The sequence below is a fragment of the Chelonia mydas genome, chromosome 1 (assembly GCF_015237465.2).
Source record: "Chelonia mydas isolate rCheMyd1 chromosome 1, rCheMyd1.pri.v2, whole genome shotgun sequence".
Classification (NCBI taxonomy): Eukaryota; Metazoa; Chordata; order Testudines; family Cheloniidae; genus Chelonia; species Chelonia mydas.
In genome coordinates this window covers 210,571,177-210,584,843 of record NC_057849.1, presented here as the reverse complement: position 1 = coordinate 210,584,843, position 13,667 = coordinate 210,571,177, and the positions used below count along the sequence as shown (strand labels likewise).

The following is a 13,667-nucleotide window of genomic DNA, read 5'->3' as shown; positions in this document are numbered from 1 at the left end:
CGTGTTTCCTCCACATTCATGGTCCAGAGTGACCCAGTCACTCTCATTTCAGTTATGCCGGGAACCGCAATATCTCCAACATGGCCATTATTGACGTCAAGATGCTCTCCGGCTTCGTACCTGTCAGTTCATCCCTGCAGAAGGTAAGGAATGGCAGTGACATGAATAAGCCATCTCAGGGAAAGGAGGGGGGTTACAGAATATTACAACATGGACTGGATAAAAAGAGGGGCCTGGTTAGCACTGAAAAAACTACTCTCCTAGGGATTTTAATGTGTCTGTAGCACTCGAACAGATTATGGATTCTCAGTCTGGGGGGTCACACCCTCCAGGAGTCCTGAACAGGGGTCAGGGTGTCACAACTACCCTGTTTCCTATATTGCTAAATTGGAGGGAGCTCCCAGATAGAGCCTGGCTAAATGGGAGTGAGATTCAGGGGACGGAGGTGTCCTAATATGGACAAGGTTGAGGATCACTGGATTAGATTAACCAACTGGAATTCCAAACTGACTGACTGTCTCTTGTATAACTGTCTAGATACGTGCATTTCCCGACAGAGACCCATGTGTTCAGTGGCTTTATCAAGTGATTATTTTGATTGACCCATGCTAGCCATTAGATAACACTTTGGTTCAGTCATTTACTGCAGATTCTGGGGTGTCTTGCTTTCAGTGATTATTAACATTTGAATGTTTCCCCCATTTCCTCGTCTAAAGCTCCGTGAGGATCAGAATGTGATGCAGGTAGAAACCAAGCAAAACCACGTCCTCCTCTATCTGGAGAGTGTGAGTTCTGGAAAATCAATTCTTTGGTTTGGGTTTAGCAGGTTTTAATTTTGCATAGAAGATCCACATATGTGGAGTGGCTACGTATGTGATAAACTGCATTGATCATGCACCTTTGCCCATTAATCCATCTACCCTGAAACTATTCTAACGTTCCAAACCCCTCAGCAGCTTCCAGCAGCCTCCTGTTCTTTTATTCCAAATAAAACACACTAAAAATGTTTCCTCCTTTCAGCCACTGACTGCTGGGGCCAGGGAGCAACCTCCCCAGTGGGCACACAGCTCCACTAGGGGGGTTCCCCTAAAGCAGCTGGTTCTGGCCACCAGCACAGGCAGGATACTGCACTAGCTGGAGCACTAGTTTTATCTGGTCTGGAAATTTTGATGTCCCTCCTCCTCCTCATACCTGCCACATAGAGAATTTCCCCCTTCCCTCCAATCAGATTGCACCTGCCTGAGGACTGGAGCTAGCAGGACACAGTCCTGCCCCAGAAGCAGCTTTTTCTAGTCAGAAAAACATGCTGCATCTTTAAAGTTGATTCCCTTGAGGTCCTGCAGGACTAGTAATGGGAGCGTTTACACCATTGGAAAGGGGAGATTCCCAGCTTCTCCGTGGGATGCACACCCTCCCTCCTATACTTGGAGGGACTGCACAGCATTAGATTTCAATGCCATGACCATCTGGGATTTAGAAAGGTCATTTTTAGATGTTGGTTTTGCTTCCTCTCAGCCCTGTGTAGTGGGACTCATGATGACTGAGGATCCCAGCCATACAGGAAGGAGAGGAAAATTAGAACCAAGAACGTTTTTTAAAAACTTTCTAAGACTGTTTCTAAAATGACTGATTAAGGCAGGTAAATAATGGATGCCAGGGCTGGAGTGCATCATACACACAGGAGATGTGTGTGTTGGTAACCCACCACAGCTCAGCAGTCCCTGGGGTTGACCCTCTACAGAGGAGTCGGTGTTCTATGAATAAAAGCTGATGCCCATCTCGGCCCCCCACCCTGTTCCCAGGTCTCACGGAAGACTATCAGTTTCTCTTTCTCAGTTGAACAAGACCTTCCTGTGTCCAACATCAAACCAGCTTCAGTGCTGATCTACGATTACTATGAAACAGGTAGGAGGGCTTTGTGGGGGGGAGTGTCACTGCATTTATTAAAACTGATGGAGGGCCGTTTCAATTGGGAGGCTGATGGGGCCTTGGAACTCAATAGGGGTTTGAGCCAAACCTACTCAAGTCAGTGGAGAGACACCTGTTTACTTCAGTGAGCTTTGGCTCAGGCCATAGGTGCTGAATGTGCATGATAAGCCTGCTCTGGAATAGGTGATGGACTAGAACTGGGAAGATTTCAAGGAGATCCATTTTGAGCTTCTATGGATCAGGGATACTCCACAGGGAGGGGAGGGTTTGTGTGATGGGCATCAGAGATGGAGTGACTTCTTACTGCAATGGGAATGTTCCCATCTCTTCCAGACGAGAATGCTGTTGCAGAATACAAGTTACTCTGCAATGAGCCTGCCCCTGAAAGCGTCTAATAGCCTGGGAAAGGTAAGTGAGAGCTGGAGACACTGAGCAGATATAAGGAGAATGTGGTGAGTGGAGAGCAAGAAGAAAGGTGAGGTAAGTGGGGATCTGCATTGAGTAGATGAACGGAGGTGGGGTAAACAGGTGGATAGAAGTTCCTGTAGGTTAGGGTATGTAGTCTCCACCAGCCTGGTCAAAGAGTAGGGAGACAAGGTTGTTTTCATTTAAGAGCCCAATCCTGCCGGATGTCAAGTTCCCAAAATTGATGGGAGTTGGGGGCACTCAGCAGTTCCCAGGGAGAGCTCTGCCCTCTGCAGCATTGGAGCCCAAGTGCATACAATCAGATAGATGGAACATGGCTGAAGAGTATTATATAAGCGCTACCATCTTCCAAAATGCAGTGCTTTTCGTATTAGCTGTTCCACTGAGATCAGCCCTTCAAAGCCTGCCTTTTCCAGGTACCCACCTGGCCATTTCACAGGGAGCTGGGACTCCTGGAAATTCCATTTCTAGCCAGTGAATCAATGAAATGCTTTCTGGAGAGAAAGCTGGCTCATACTAACTTCATTCTTGGAGCTGGAGTATTGGTGGTTCAGTGGGAGACATCTCGGCTCACATGTGAGGACTGGTTCAATTCCTGGAAATGGAGCATTCTTACTCCAGGTTGGCTGCTGCCTGCAGGGTTGGGCTGTTGGGGCTGCAGATGTATCCAACACCTGGGTTCCTTGGTACAGCTTCACAATTCTGCCCTCAGTATAGTTGTGCAGCACAAGTGAGTTGGGCCACTAACCCAGAGTTCAAGAGATTAAGAACATAAGAATGGCCCTACTGGGTCAGACCGAAGGTCCATCTAGCCCAGTATCCTGTCTTCTGACAGTGGCCAATGCCAGGTGCCCCAGAGGGAATGAAGAGAACAAGTGATCCATCCCCTGTCACCTATTCCCAGCTTTTGGGAAACAGAGGTTAGGGACACCATACCTGCCCATCCTGGCGAATAGCCATTGAAGGACCTATCCTCCATGAATTTATCTAATTCCTTTTTTGAACCCTGTTATATGTCTTGGCCTTCACAACATCCTCTGGCAAGGAGTTCCACAGGTTGACTGTGCGTTGTATGAAAAAATACTTCTTTTTGTGTGTTTTAAGCCTGCTGCCTATTAATTTCATTTGGTGACCTCTAGTTCTTGTGTTGTGAGAAGGAGTAAATAACACTTCCTTATTTACTTCCTGCACACCAGTCATGATTTTATAGACCTCTGATATCCCCCCTTAGTTTTGTTTTTTTTTCCAAGCTGAAAAGTCCCAGTCTTATTAATCTCTCCTCATATGGCAGACGCTTCATACCCCTAAGAATTTGTGTTGCCCTTTTCTGAACCTTTTCTCATTCCAATATATCTTTTTTGAGATGTGGCGACCACATCTGTACACAGTATTCAAGACTGAATCCATCCTCTCCTAGAACCTATGAATTATGTGTTTGCCTTGTTCTCACTGATGTTTCTGCTTTGCTTTTTTCTCCAGGACTGTGGTGAACGATGAACAAGTGATTCCTCTGTTCAGTCACAGAAAGACCATTTCATTGCACTTCACCCTTCTAATCACAGGCGTCCATGACAATGTGTATCATTTTTACCTGAACTTAGGCCTGATGCTTCCTTCCATGAAGCTTTTCTCCAGGTCCATATCCTGAACATGTATTAGTTCTCTTCAATAAATCTTCTCATTATTGGAGATGTGCACCTGGTCTCTACTTTACTTTGCTTTTTCTTTATAATTTGGTAACAATTAGGACTTTCCCCACAACTCCAATGGGCTGGACGTTTCTGCTGCAATGATCAGAGGTGCCATTGTTAACTATGGACAAATTTCTATAGTCACCAGGTTCACATTTAATGCCTTATTCGGCTAGAGACCCCATCTCAGAGTGATTGATTCAAGCTGTCTGTGCAGACCCAGACAGACAGCACTGCTAGGTGCCACATTTGGAAGGTTTCCTTTACTGCTAAGGGGCAAGAAACTTTAATTATTTTTTTAATGACTGTTCACATAGTGAAGAAACCAGTAGGAAAACCAGAGACATAGAGAGCAGAGATCATTGCATCCAAGCTCTATCTGGCCTCCAGGGACCACCCGGAATGGTCACATCAGCAAGAGCCTCTGCTCAGCCTCCACCCAACAGCAAGGAGATTCTGTTCCAGTAGCATTTTACTACAAAAGCCTTTTCCTGCCCATGGCAGCATGTCAGAAAGGGAAATGCAGCCACATCTAATAATCGTTGGTAGCTATTGTCATGCAGCACGTTTAGCTATTGGTCTGTCTCTCTCTTCTTTCCTGCTTGGGCCCCATCTCCCTTGGAGCCTATGCAATAGTGCTACCCCTCCGCCCCCCTTGGACCCACATCACTCCAGTCCTAGAGGGAGATGTCTCCTGCTCCTCCTGTAGGTGCTGCCACCCTCAGTCATGCCATCCTGGGATCTGCAGCAGGGGCTGCTGCTCCACCACTGCAGAGTCCTAGCACAGCACCCAATGCCTGGGATTTCATGGCCAGTGACACAATTTCGGCCCCAGCTGGAGCTAGTCTGGGAATGACTCAAGTTTCCAGCTCTCATGCATTTCAAACCCTGCCTAGGAGCAATCCCTCTGATTGGCTGCCTTTCCCACTTGCCCACCTCCTGGGAAATAGCAGCCACCCAGGGCTGCTGCAGGTGTCAGACAGAGTTGTCCCCTGTGACGGGCTGGATCACAGAAACCCCCTTGGGGCTGCCAACTGATGTGCAAAGACTACTTCTGCCCCTGCTTTCGCTGCCAGCTTGGGACTGCAGTACCCTGTCTTGTTGAGCCAGACATGCCCGTCTGCTCCAACACAGACCCAGGATCTGAACCACATGCCCCAAAGCTGCAGACTTAACTGAAAGCAACTTAAGAAGTGTTCCTGTCTTTTAACACTCAGATGCTCAACTCCCAATGGGGTCCAAACCCCGAATAAATGCGTTTTACCCTGTATAAAGCTTATACAGGGTAAACTCATAAATTTTTCGCCCTCTATAACACCGATAGAGATGCACAGCTGTTTGTCTCCTCCCCCCCGCCCAGGTATTAATACATACTCTGGATTAATTAATAAGTAAAAAGTGATTTTATTAAATACAGAAAGTAGGATTTAAGTGGTTCCAAGTAGTAACAAACAGAACAAAGTGAATTACCAAGCAAAATAAAATAAAATATGCAAGTCTAAGTCTAGTACAGTAATAAAACTGAATACAGATAAAATCTCACTCTCACAGAGATGTTTCAATAACTTTCTTTCACAGACTGGACACCTTCCTAGTCTGGGCACAATCCTTTCCCCTGGTACAGCCCTTGTTCCAGCTCAGGTGGTAGCGAGGGGATTTCTCATGATGGCTGCCCCCTTTGTTCTGTTCCACCCACTTATATATCTTTTGCACAAGGCGAGAATCCTTTATCCCTCTGGGTTCCCACCCCTCTTCTCAATGGAAAAGCACCAGGTTAAAGATGGATTCCAGTTCAGGTGACATTATCACATGTCACTGTAACACTTCATTACCCACTTGCCAGCCCACAGGTATACAGGAAGACTTACAAGTAAAACAGAGCCATCTACAGGTAATTGTCCTGGTTAATGGGAGCCATTAAGGTTCCAAACCACCATTAATGGCCCACACTTTGCATAACTACAATAGGACCTCAGAGTTATATTTCATATTTCAAGTTTCAGATACAGGAGTAATACATTTATACAAATAGGATGACCACACTCAGCAGATTATAAACTTTGTAATGATACTTACAAGAGACCTTTTGTATGAAGCATATTCCAGTTACATCATATTTACACTCATTAGCATATTTTTATAAAATCAAATAGAGTGCAACATCACATCACCCCTCCCATCAGAGGCCAGAGCTGTTTTCGGGTAAAGGTTGGAGAGGAAGCAATTGACACCATTCTTATTGAAGGGGAGAGGGCAGCATTGAGCAGACAGAGTAGCTCAGGGTTATGCTACTCCTCTCTACTGTGAACAATGGGTCAGCCTGGTCCCTGCTTCTCCTCCCTGCAGCACTGGTAAAGGTTAGAGGAGGTGAAGACCCCTGAGGCTGCAGGAGGCTCCTAGGTGAAATGAGGGTCAATGGAATGATGTGGGGCTGGGGGTGCAAAGTTGATGTGAGCCTGGGGCTGTATCATTGATTGCTGGGATGGGGGCAGGCCAGTGTGGGGCTGGGGGTGTAGCATTGATTGATTAGGAAGTGCTGCAAGACACATCCCTGTCCTGGATCCCAGCTGACTTCACAGTGGGGCCTGGGCTTGGAGCTCTGCTACAGAGCCTCATGCTTTGATGGTCACCCCCATAGTAATGTCACAGCTATTCTCAGTGTGCTTCCTTTCTCTTCACTAGACGCTTGTCAGTTATTAACTTCTGTCCAAGGAGACCAAGATCATTTGGAAAAAGGAATGAAAATGTGTTTAGTGAATTTGAAATTGTGACACTAATAAAAATTGAACCAAGGTGAAAAATTCAATGGGCTGGAAAATGTCATTTCATTCCTTACTAAGAATCACAACAAGGAGAAGGCAGTGATGTGACACCTCTATGATATCACTGGGACAAACAGATATCAAGGGGTGGTCTGGATGCCTGCAGGAGGCACAATTTACCTTGGCACCAGCTACCCACCAACTTAATCTAGAAATTGCCAGCCAAACTGGCAGAGCTTTAGGAACATCTCTCACCAGGAGAGGCAGGAGATGATCTTCCATGTTATCTCTCCTGGATCCCATGGCTCCACGAGGGATTGCTGCCTACATGCAGGGTTAGGAGAGCTAGTGGGGCAGGGAAGGTTCTCACTGCACAGCTCTCCAGAGCAAACATGGAGCTAGCCCTCTGCTGAAGAAAGCCTCATCCTTCTCAGGCACCAGGGAAGGGAAGGGGCTCTAGGTGAGTTCTAGTAGGAATCCAACAAGGATTTGTCGAGTGTTTTACGCGGTGTCCTGACCCAGGGGCTTCTCTCTCTTGCTTTTGTGTCAGCCAGGGAGACAGTGTTAGGAGCCAGGTCACTACAGGGAACAAAAGGTGCTAACACACCACGGGGAGTCATTGCCATAGATGTCCCCTTGTATGGCTGGGGTCAGTCTCAGAGGAGGGGGCTTATTTCTAAGGGTCCTGTTGCCTGGCTGGGTTCTTTACACCTTTGGTGCAGCATCAGATCATTCAGCTGGTACATCCCTGGCCTGTCCTCTGCCTCCATCAGGATTTCACCTTCAGCTGCTAGTCCCTGAGCAAGGAGTCTCTCTCTCCAGTTGCTGAGGAGATGGACATGGCGGGCAAGCATAAGGGGCCCTTCAGAGAGAGATAAAAAACTTCAATTCTCTCTGTCCCTAAGAGAGTCTGGATCACAAACCTAGGGGGGAGTGATGGGGGTTCAGGAGGGGTGACCTGTCCCTGGGATGGGGACACCCAGGGTCTGCAGCACCAGTCTCCCAGCTCTCCTGTGATCATGGGGTTGAATTAGTGCCTGGGTTTAAAGATGTTTCTCACTTGGGATATAATATAACAGCTATGTAGCCTAAATTGGCCTATACCCTGTTCTCTTATGCTAACTATCCCATAATACCTTGTATTAGCTAAATTTTACTGTAACAGTAGGTAGGGAGTTGTACTCACAGGCCAGTACTCAAATGTCCCAAAGGAAAAGGACAAAACATATGATTGTTCTACCCACATACAAACCTAGGAGATACCTTCACATTCTTGGGTACGTGGAATGCATGTGTTCAGAACAAAGCGATGAGAGGTGAACCATGGTACCGGAAGAACAAGCTAGAAAGCTGATGGGTGAAATCTAGTTTCAGATTATGTACACTGTTCCTTGGACTTGTAAGCAGGTTGAGTACAAAAAGACGGCTGTAGAGGTATAACTTTGGGAGCACACCTTCTGCGTAAGGTGAATATAACATCACTGTACAAGACGGCTTCCCAGAGACTTGTATTGAACCTTCTTCCTATACTGTATTATTATTCACTTATAGCAATAAACCTGAATGACATAGGTTATTTGGTGTCTTGAGTATATTTTATAATGAACCAAAGGTGGGTATTGTAGTTGTAAGAATGCTTGATAGAGCTCTTGTAGGTGTTTGCCTCTGTCTGAGGGGTTGGAGCAAATGCAGTTGTATCATAGAGCTTGGCTGTAGACAATGGATCGTGTGGTGTGGTCTGGATGAAAGCTGGAGGCATGTAGGTAGGCATAGCGGTCAGTAGGTTTCCAGTATAGGGTGGTGTTTATGTGACCATCGCTTATTAGCATGGTAGTTGGACAGGCCCAACAAAGAAAATAACAGAACGCCACTAGCCATCACCTTCAGCCCCCAACTAAAACCTCTCCAATGCATCATCAAGGATCTACAACCTATCCTGAAGGACGACCCATCACTCTCACAGATCTTGGGAGACAGGCCAGTCCTTGCTTACAGACAGCCCCCAACCTGAAGCAAATACTCACCAGCAACCACACACCACACAACAGAACCACTAACCCAGGAACCTATCCTTGCAACAAAGCCCATTGCCAACTGTGTCCACATATCTATTCAGGGGACACCATCATACGGGCTAATCACATCAACCATACTATCAGAGGCTCGTTCACCTGCACATCTACCAATGTGATCTATGCCATCATGTACCAGCAATGCCCCTCTGCCATGTACATTGGCCAAACTGCACAGTCTCTATGTAAAAGAATAAATGGACACAAATCAGATGTCAAGAATTATAACATTCATAAGCCAGTCGGAGAACACTTCAATCTCTTTGGTCACTCGATTACAGTCCTAAAAGTGGCAATTCTTCAACAAAAAAACTTCAAAAACAGACTCTAAAGAGAGACTGCTGAATTGGAATTAATTTGCAAACTGGATACAATTAACTTAGGCTTGAATAAAGCCTGGGAGTGGATGGGTCATTACACAAAGTAAAACTATTTCCCCATGTTTATTCCCCCCCTCCCCCACCCCGCACTGTTCCTCAGACGTTCTTGTCAACTGCTGGAAATGGCCCACCTTGATTATCACTACAAAAGGTTCCTCCACACCACCACCCCCGCTCTCCTGCTGGTAATAGCTCACCTTACCTGATCGCTCTCATTACAGTGTGTATGGTAACACCCATTGTTTCATGTTCTGTGTGTATATAAATCTCCCCACTGTATTTTCCACTGAATGTATCCGATGAAGTGAGCTGTAGCTCACGAAAGCTTATGCTCAGATAAATTGGTTAGTCTCTAAGGTGCCACAAGTCCTCCTTTTCTTTTTGTGTCTTTTCTGTAACAGGCAGCAGCAACTCTCAGAATAAAATGGTTGATGCCTCTGCTTAGAATTCTTAGAAATTTAAAGGTGCAGTGCAGAGAAGACAAAGTCATCACAGTTACATGGCCACACACACTGTAAAAAGTTTCAACTAGCCTTCAGCAGTTAAACACAATTGTTTTGATCTTTTAGTTGGGCCATTATCATACATGATGTGGATTTTAAGGAACTTTCATGTTGTTCTTGCTAAAGCTGTCATAAGGAAAAAGAAAATTCCAATAAATTACAGAATAAATATTTATTTTCATTCATTTTATCTCTTTTCCTTTGTTCTGTGCTACCTCTCCATTCCTGTCTCACCACTTAGATTTCTCATTGGTGTCTCCTTGGGGGCAGGGAATCCGTACTCTTGTGGCTGAATTTAGTAGTGTAGGAATAAAGAAGAGATATCTGTGCTAGGTGCTGCCCCACAAAGCATAGCATAACAACAGGTTACATATATAACAATAGTCAGGCTTTATCCTGTGTCAGTAAGGGATTTAATGCTCCCATGACAATCTGTCTGTCTTCCAGGCGTAACCCCCTTTTCCTTCCCAGGCTACTCTAGAGGAGGCAACCTGTTGTCTGGGTGCCTTAAGTAATTAAGGATAATGAAGATCCTGGCAGTCCTAACTAAGGTGGGAAATTAGGTTGGAATCCTCTAGACACCCCAGTGCTATTGCTCATTTGAATATTTACGTTTGAAGGTGTCTCCACCTGGACTGGCACTGTATATGCCTGTGGGTGTATCTCGGTTGCTTTCAGGAACAAAAATATAAATAATGGATCTTATACAGGCAATATTCACCTAAAATAGAAACAACACAATTTTACTTAAAAGTTATCCTAGCAACATACAATGCAACAGATTAATACAGGTTAAGTTAAAAGTGTACCAGGTCAGTAGGTTGCACTGCAATAGTTCCACTAATGGCTGCAGCTTTCAACTGCAACATACACCCAAGCAACACTCTTAGCAATATACACAGATCTAACCCATCCCTGACTGTACACTCTTCCTTAAGGTTATAGTTCTGGGCCCTCTCTTTCGTTGGCATGCTGGCAGCAGGAGTTCAGACCAGCACTCTGTCAGTGCAGCAAAGGCAGTCCAGATGAAACAAAAAGGAGTGAGGCGATTTTGTGTTGTGATCACCTTAGTTTGCACAGTACTAGCTGGTAATAACAGTTGTGTCAAAGAGCAATAGCCCCTGATTCTGATAATACAATGAATCCCCCTTTTTCTCTTAGACTTAATACAGCCACACTTAATCTTAACGCAGTATCTTCAATCAGAGAGCAAAGCCCCAGGGGTAAATCACTCGTTCCTCAACTGCCTGTGAGCCAAATTCAAAACTGCTGCACCAGTGACAGTCTCCAGCTTCCACTCTCAATGCCTAGCTGAGGAGAAAGAATCCATGAGCGAGGGCTCAGCACTAACAAGAAGTCAGCTGCACTGTAGTCTTAACCCTGATTGTGTGTCTTCAACCCCACCAACTCAACAACAGGGCTCCGTCACAGCTTTCCCTTGGCCCAGACCCCAAAGGGAGCAGCTGGTCTCAGTTCTAGCTCCTAGTCCAAAATGGAGCCCAACATCGTCTGTGCTGCTGCAGCAGCCTCCCACCCCAAGAAGCTCATTCCAGCTGCAGAGGGTGCCTATCACTGCACCATGGGTTTTACAATCTGTCAAAGCCAGCATACAGTACGTAGAGGTCTGTCTAATCAACATCCCACTGAGAGGGTCTATAAGGTTTTCATCAAGAACCACAATAGATCCAAAATAGATTCTTTAATTAGAAGAATGCCCTAAATATTCCCAAATGCTTGCCCCAAAATATATCTTTGTGTATCACTTCCCAGAATCTTCTAAGATTATGTCTAGTGTCTTTCTAATGTTCCATCTTTAAAAATAACTATTGCACTTAGTTTCTCTCCTCCCTCAAAGATTTCTCTAAAATTTCCAATAAAATTGGAAAAGTTTATTTTAATGTCCTAGATGCTAATTTTATTGGGCTTCATTTTGACCTCACAGTGGCATACTGAAGGAATAACTCCAGTGAATTCAATGAATTTACAACAGAATAAGAGAGAGAAGAACCAGAGGCAAACCCATTTCCCTATTTCGGTACCTGTTTAGTGCTCCCAAGACAAATTTATTCTCTTCCAGACCTTCAACAAAACCTGCAGTAGATCCAAAGCAGCTTTACTGACTGCGAGAACAGGCCCAACTTTCCCAACTGTCCACACAAACATACTTCTATGAGAATCATTTCCCAGAGACATATTTTGTAACTTCTTATGTGTCTATATATTGTAAAGAAATGCATGAGTGCTAAACATTTTGGCTTTTATATCACAGCCTTTGTGTCACTTCCTAACTAATTTAATTTTCCCTTAAAATGTTAGCAATATAACCAAGGAAATGAATTCACAAAAGAAGACCTAGCATTTTAACTGCTTTTATTAGACCATACTGGTGCATTTGAAAAGAGCCTTGCAATCAAGTTAATGTCATTTTTCCCAAATCTGGGATGGCAGTCTCCCCTTTGCTCTGTTCTCACTTAACAGGGACAGGAGCAGGGGCAATCCTTCTCTTGATCACTCTCCTGCCATTCCTCTTCTTGGAAGGTAAAACCACAGGCTGATTTAAGGGCAGGACCCCGCCCTGAGAGATGGTGACACCTCCCAGTAGTTTCTTGAGCTCTGAGTCACTGTGAATGGCCAGCTGCAAGTGCCATGGGGAAATCCGACGCTTCTTGCTGCGGGCAGCAACTTCTCCAGCAATATCCACAATCTCATGGGTTAGGTATTGAAGCACCGCGGCCATATATACTGGAGCTCCCTCTCCAACACGGTCTGCAAACTGTCCTTTGCGAAGCAGTCTGTCTATGCGACTGACAGAGAACAGCAGCCCAGCCCGGGAAGAGCGGGTGATTTTGGCCTTAGCCTCCTTTGCATTTGAGGTCTCACCAGAGTGCTCAGACTCAGTCTCAGACATGTTGCAGACTTCTGCTGTTCCAACAACACTTGGCTTGACTTTCTTGGCTTTCTTTTGTTTGCTCTGCTTGGTTTACCCAAGTCTTTACGCAGGAGTTGGTATACCTAGCTTTTTTTTTTTTACTTGTTTAGCTTCAGTGGATGTTTCCTTGCTTGGCTTCGCTTGCCTGTGTCTTTCTTTGCTTGGCTTGCCTGACTCTCTTTCCTTCTGTTCCTGGCTCTGTTCACTTTGTTTTCTCTCTTATTTTGCCTTCTTTGATTTATTCCTGGTCTGGCCTGATTATGACTGGTCTGACAAAGTGTGGCTTGGCTAAGCCACCTCTTGAAATTATCACAGTTGTGTACTGACCCTGTCTGATCCTACAACCTTTTAAAACCCCAGTGCAGACAGAGAACTTATTTTCTGATTGGTTGTCTGAAAACCAATGGAAAGCTACTTCATTTGTTACCCAAGCCAGAGGGGATATGTCACCCTTTTATGACATCATTCCCATTGATTCTCCGTTTGTGTTGGATTTTTAGTCAGTGATATCTGCTATTAGCAAAACTCAGGGTGTAAAACTGTTTTAATTTCCTGTATTATTAACTTTTGTTTAATCTTTGAAATTATCTAGCGGCCCCCAGGCAAAGAGGCAGCTACCCATTTCCATCAGCAATTAACACAGTTTCCTAAGCAGACATACCAAGGACAGCAGTCCAATTTATTTTGAACTCCAAAAGCATAGCAGTCTGGTCTAATTTTTTCCTCTCATAACCTTCCTCCGAACAGCCACAAATTCAAATCCTTCTTACTACCCTAAAAATAATGTTTCCTCTCTCATCCACAAGAGGAGCTTTTTTAAAAAAAAAAATCAAACATATCCAAGCCTCTCAGAATCATATTGACCTAAGAAATTCCTAGCAATGCCTTCTCAAGATAAATGGTAGCAGAGTTAAGTGGTAGTGGAGATACTGTCTTATAATATATGTATTGTTTTTATATATATATAAATATATA

At 44.9% G+C, this 13,667-nt stretch overlaps 2 protein-coding genes across 4 annotated transcripts in view; one reads left to right on the top strand and one right to left on the bottom strand.

Moving 5' to 3' along the window:
* The window catches only part of LOC102939253 (ovostatin), a 55,974-nt gene extending 51,908 nt beyond the window's left edge, over nt 1-4,066 (top strand). For all 3 annotated transcript variants that reach the window (XM_043551163.1, XM_043551210.1, XM_037894412.2), the window contains 5 exons: nt 53-143; nt 717-785; nt 1,803-1,905; nt 2,263-2,337; nt 3,835-4,066. In XM_043551163.1, the coding sequence (XP_043407098.1) occupies nt 53-143; nt 717-785; nt 1,803-1,905; nt 2,263-2,324 (325 nt within the window). In that variant the 3' untranslated portion in view covers nt 2,325-2,337; nt 3,835-4,066. The remainder of the gene's footprint in view (nt 1-52; nt 144-716; nt 786-1,802; nt 1,906-2,262; nt 2,338-3,834) is intronic.
* Nucleotides 4,067-12,230: 8,164 nt separating this feature from the next.
* LOC114022387 (late histone H2A.2.2-like) lies at nt 12,231-13,470 on the bottom strand. Its single transcript, XM_037912302.2, has one exon. It carries the CDS (start codon nt 12,669-12,671, stop codon nt 12,231-12,233), a length of 441 nt encoding a protein of 146 aa, XP_037768230.1. The 5' UTR covers nt 12,672-13,470.
* Between the last annotated feature and the right edge of the window lie 197 nt (nt 13,471-13,667).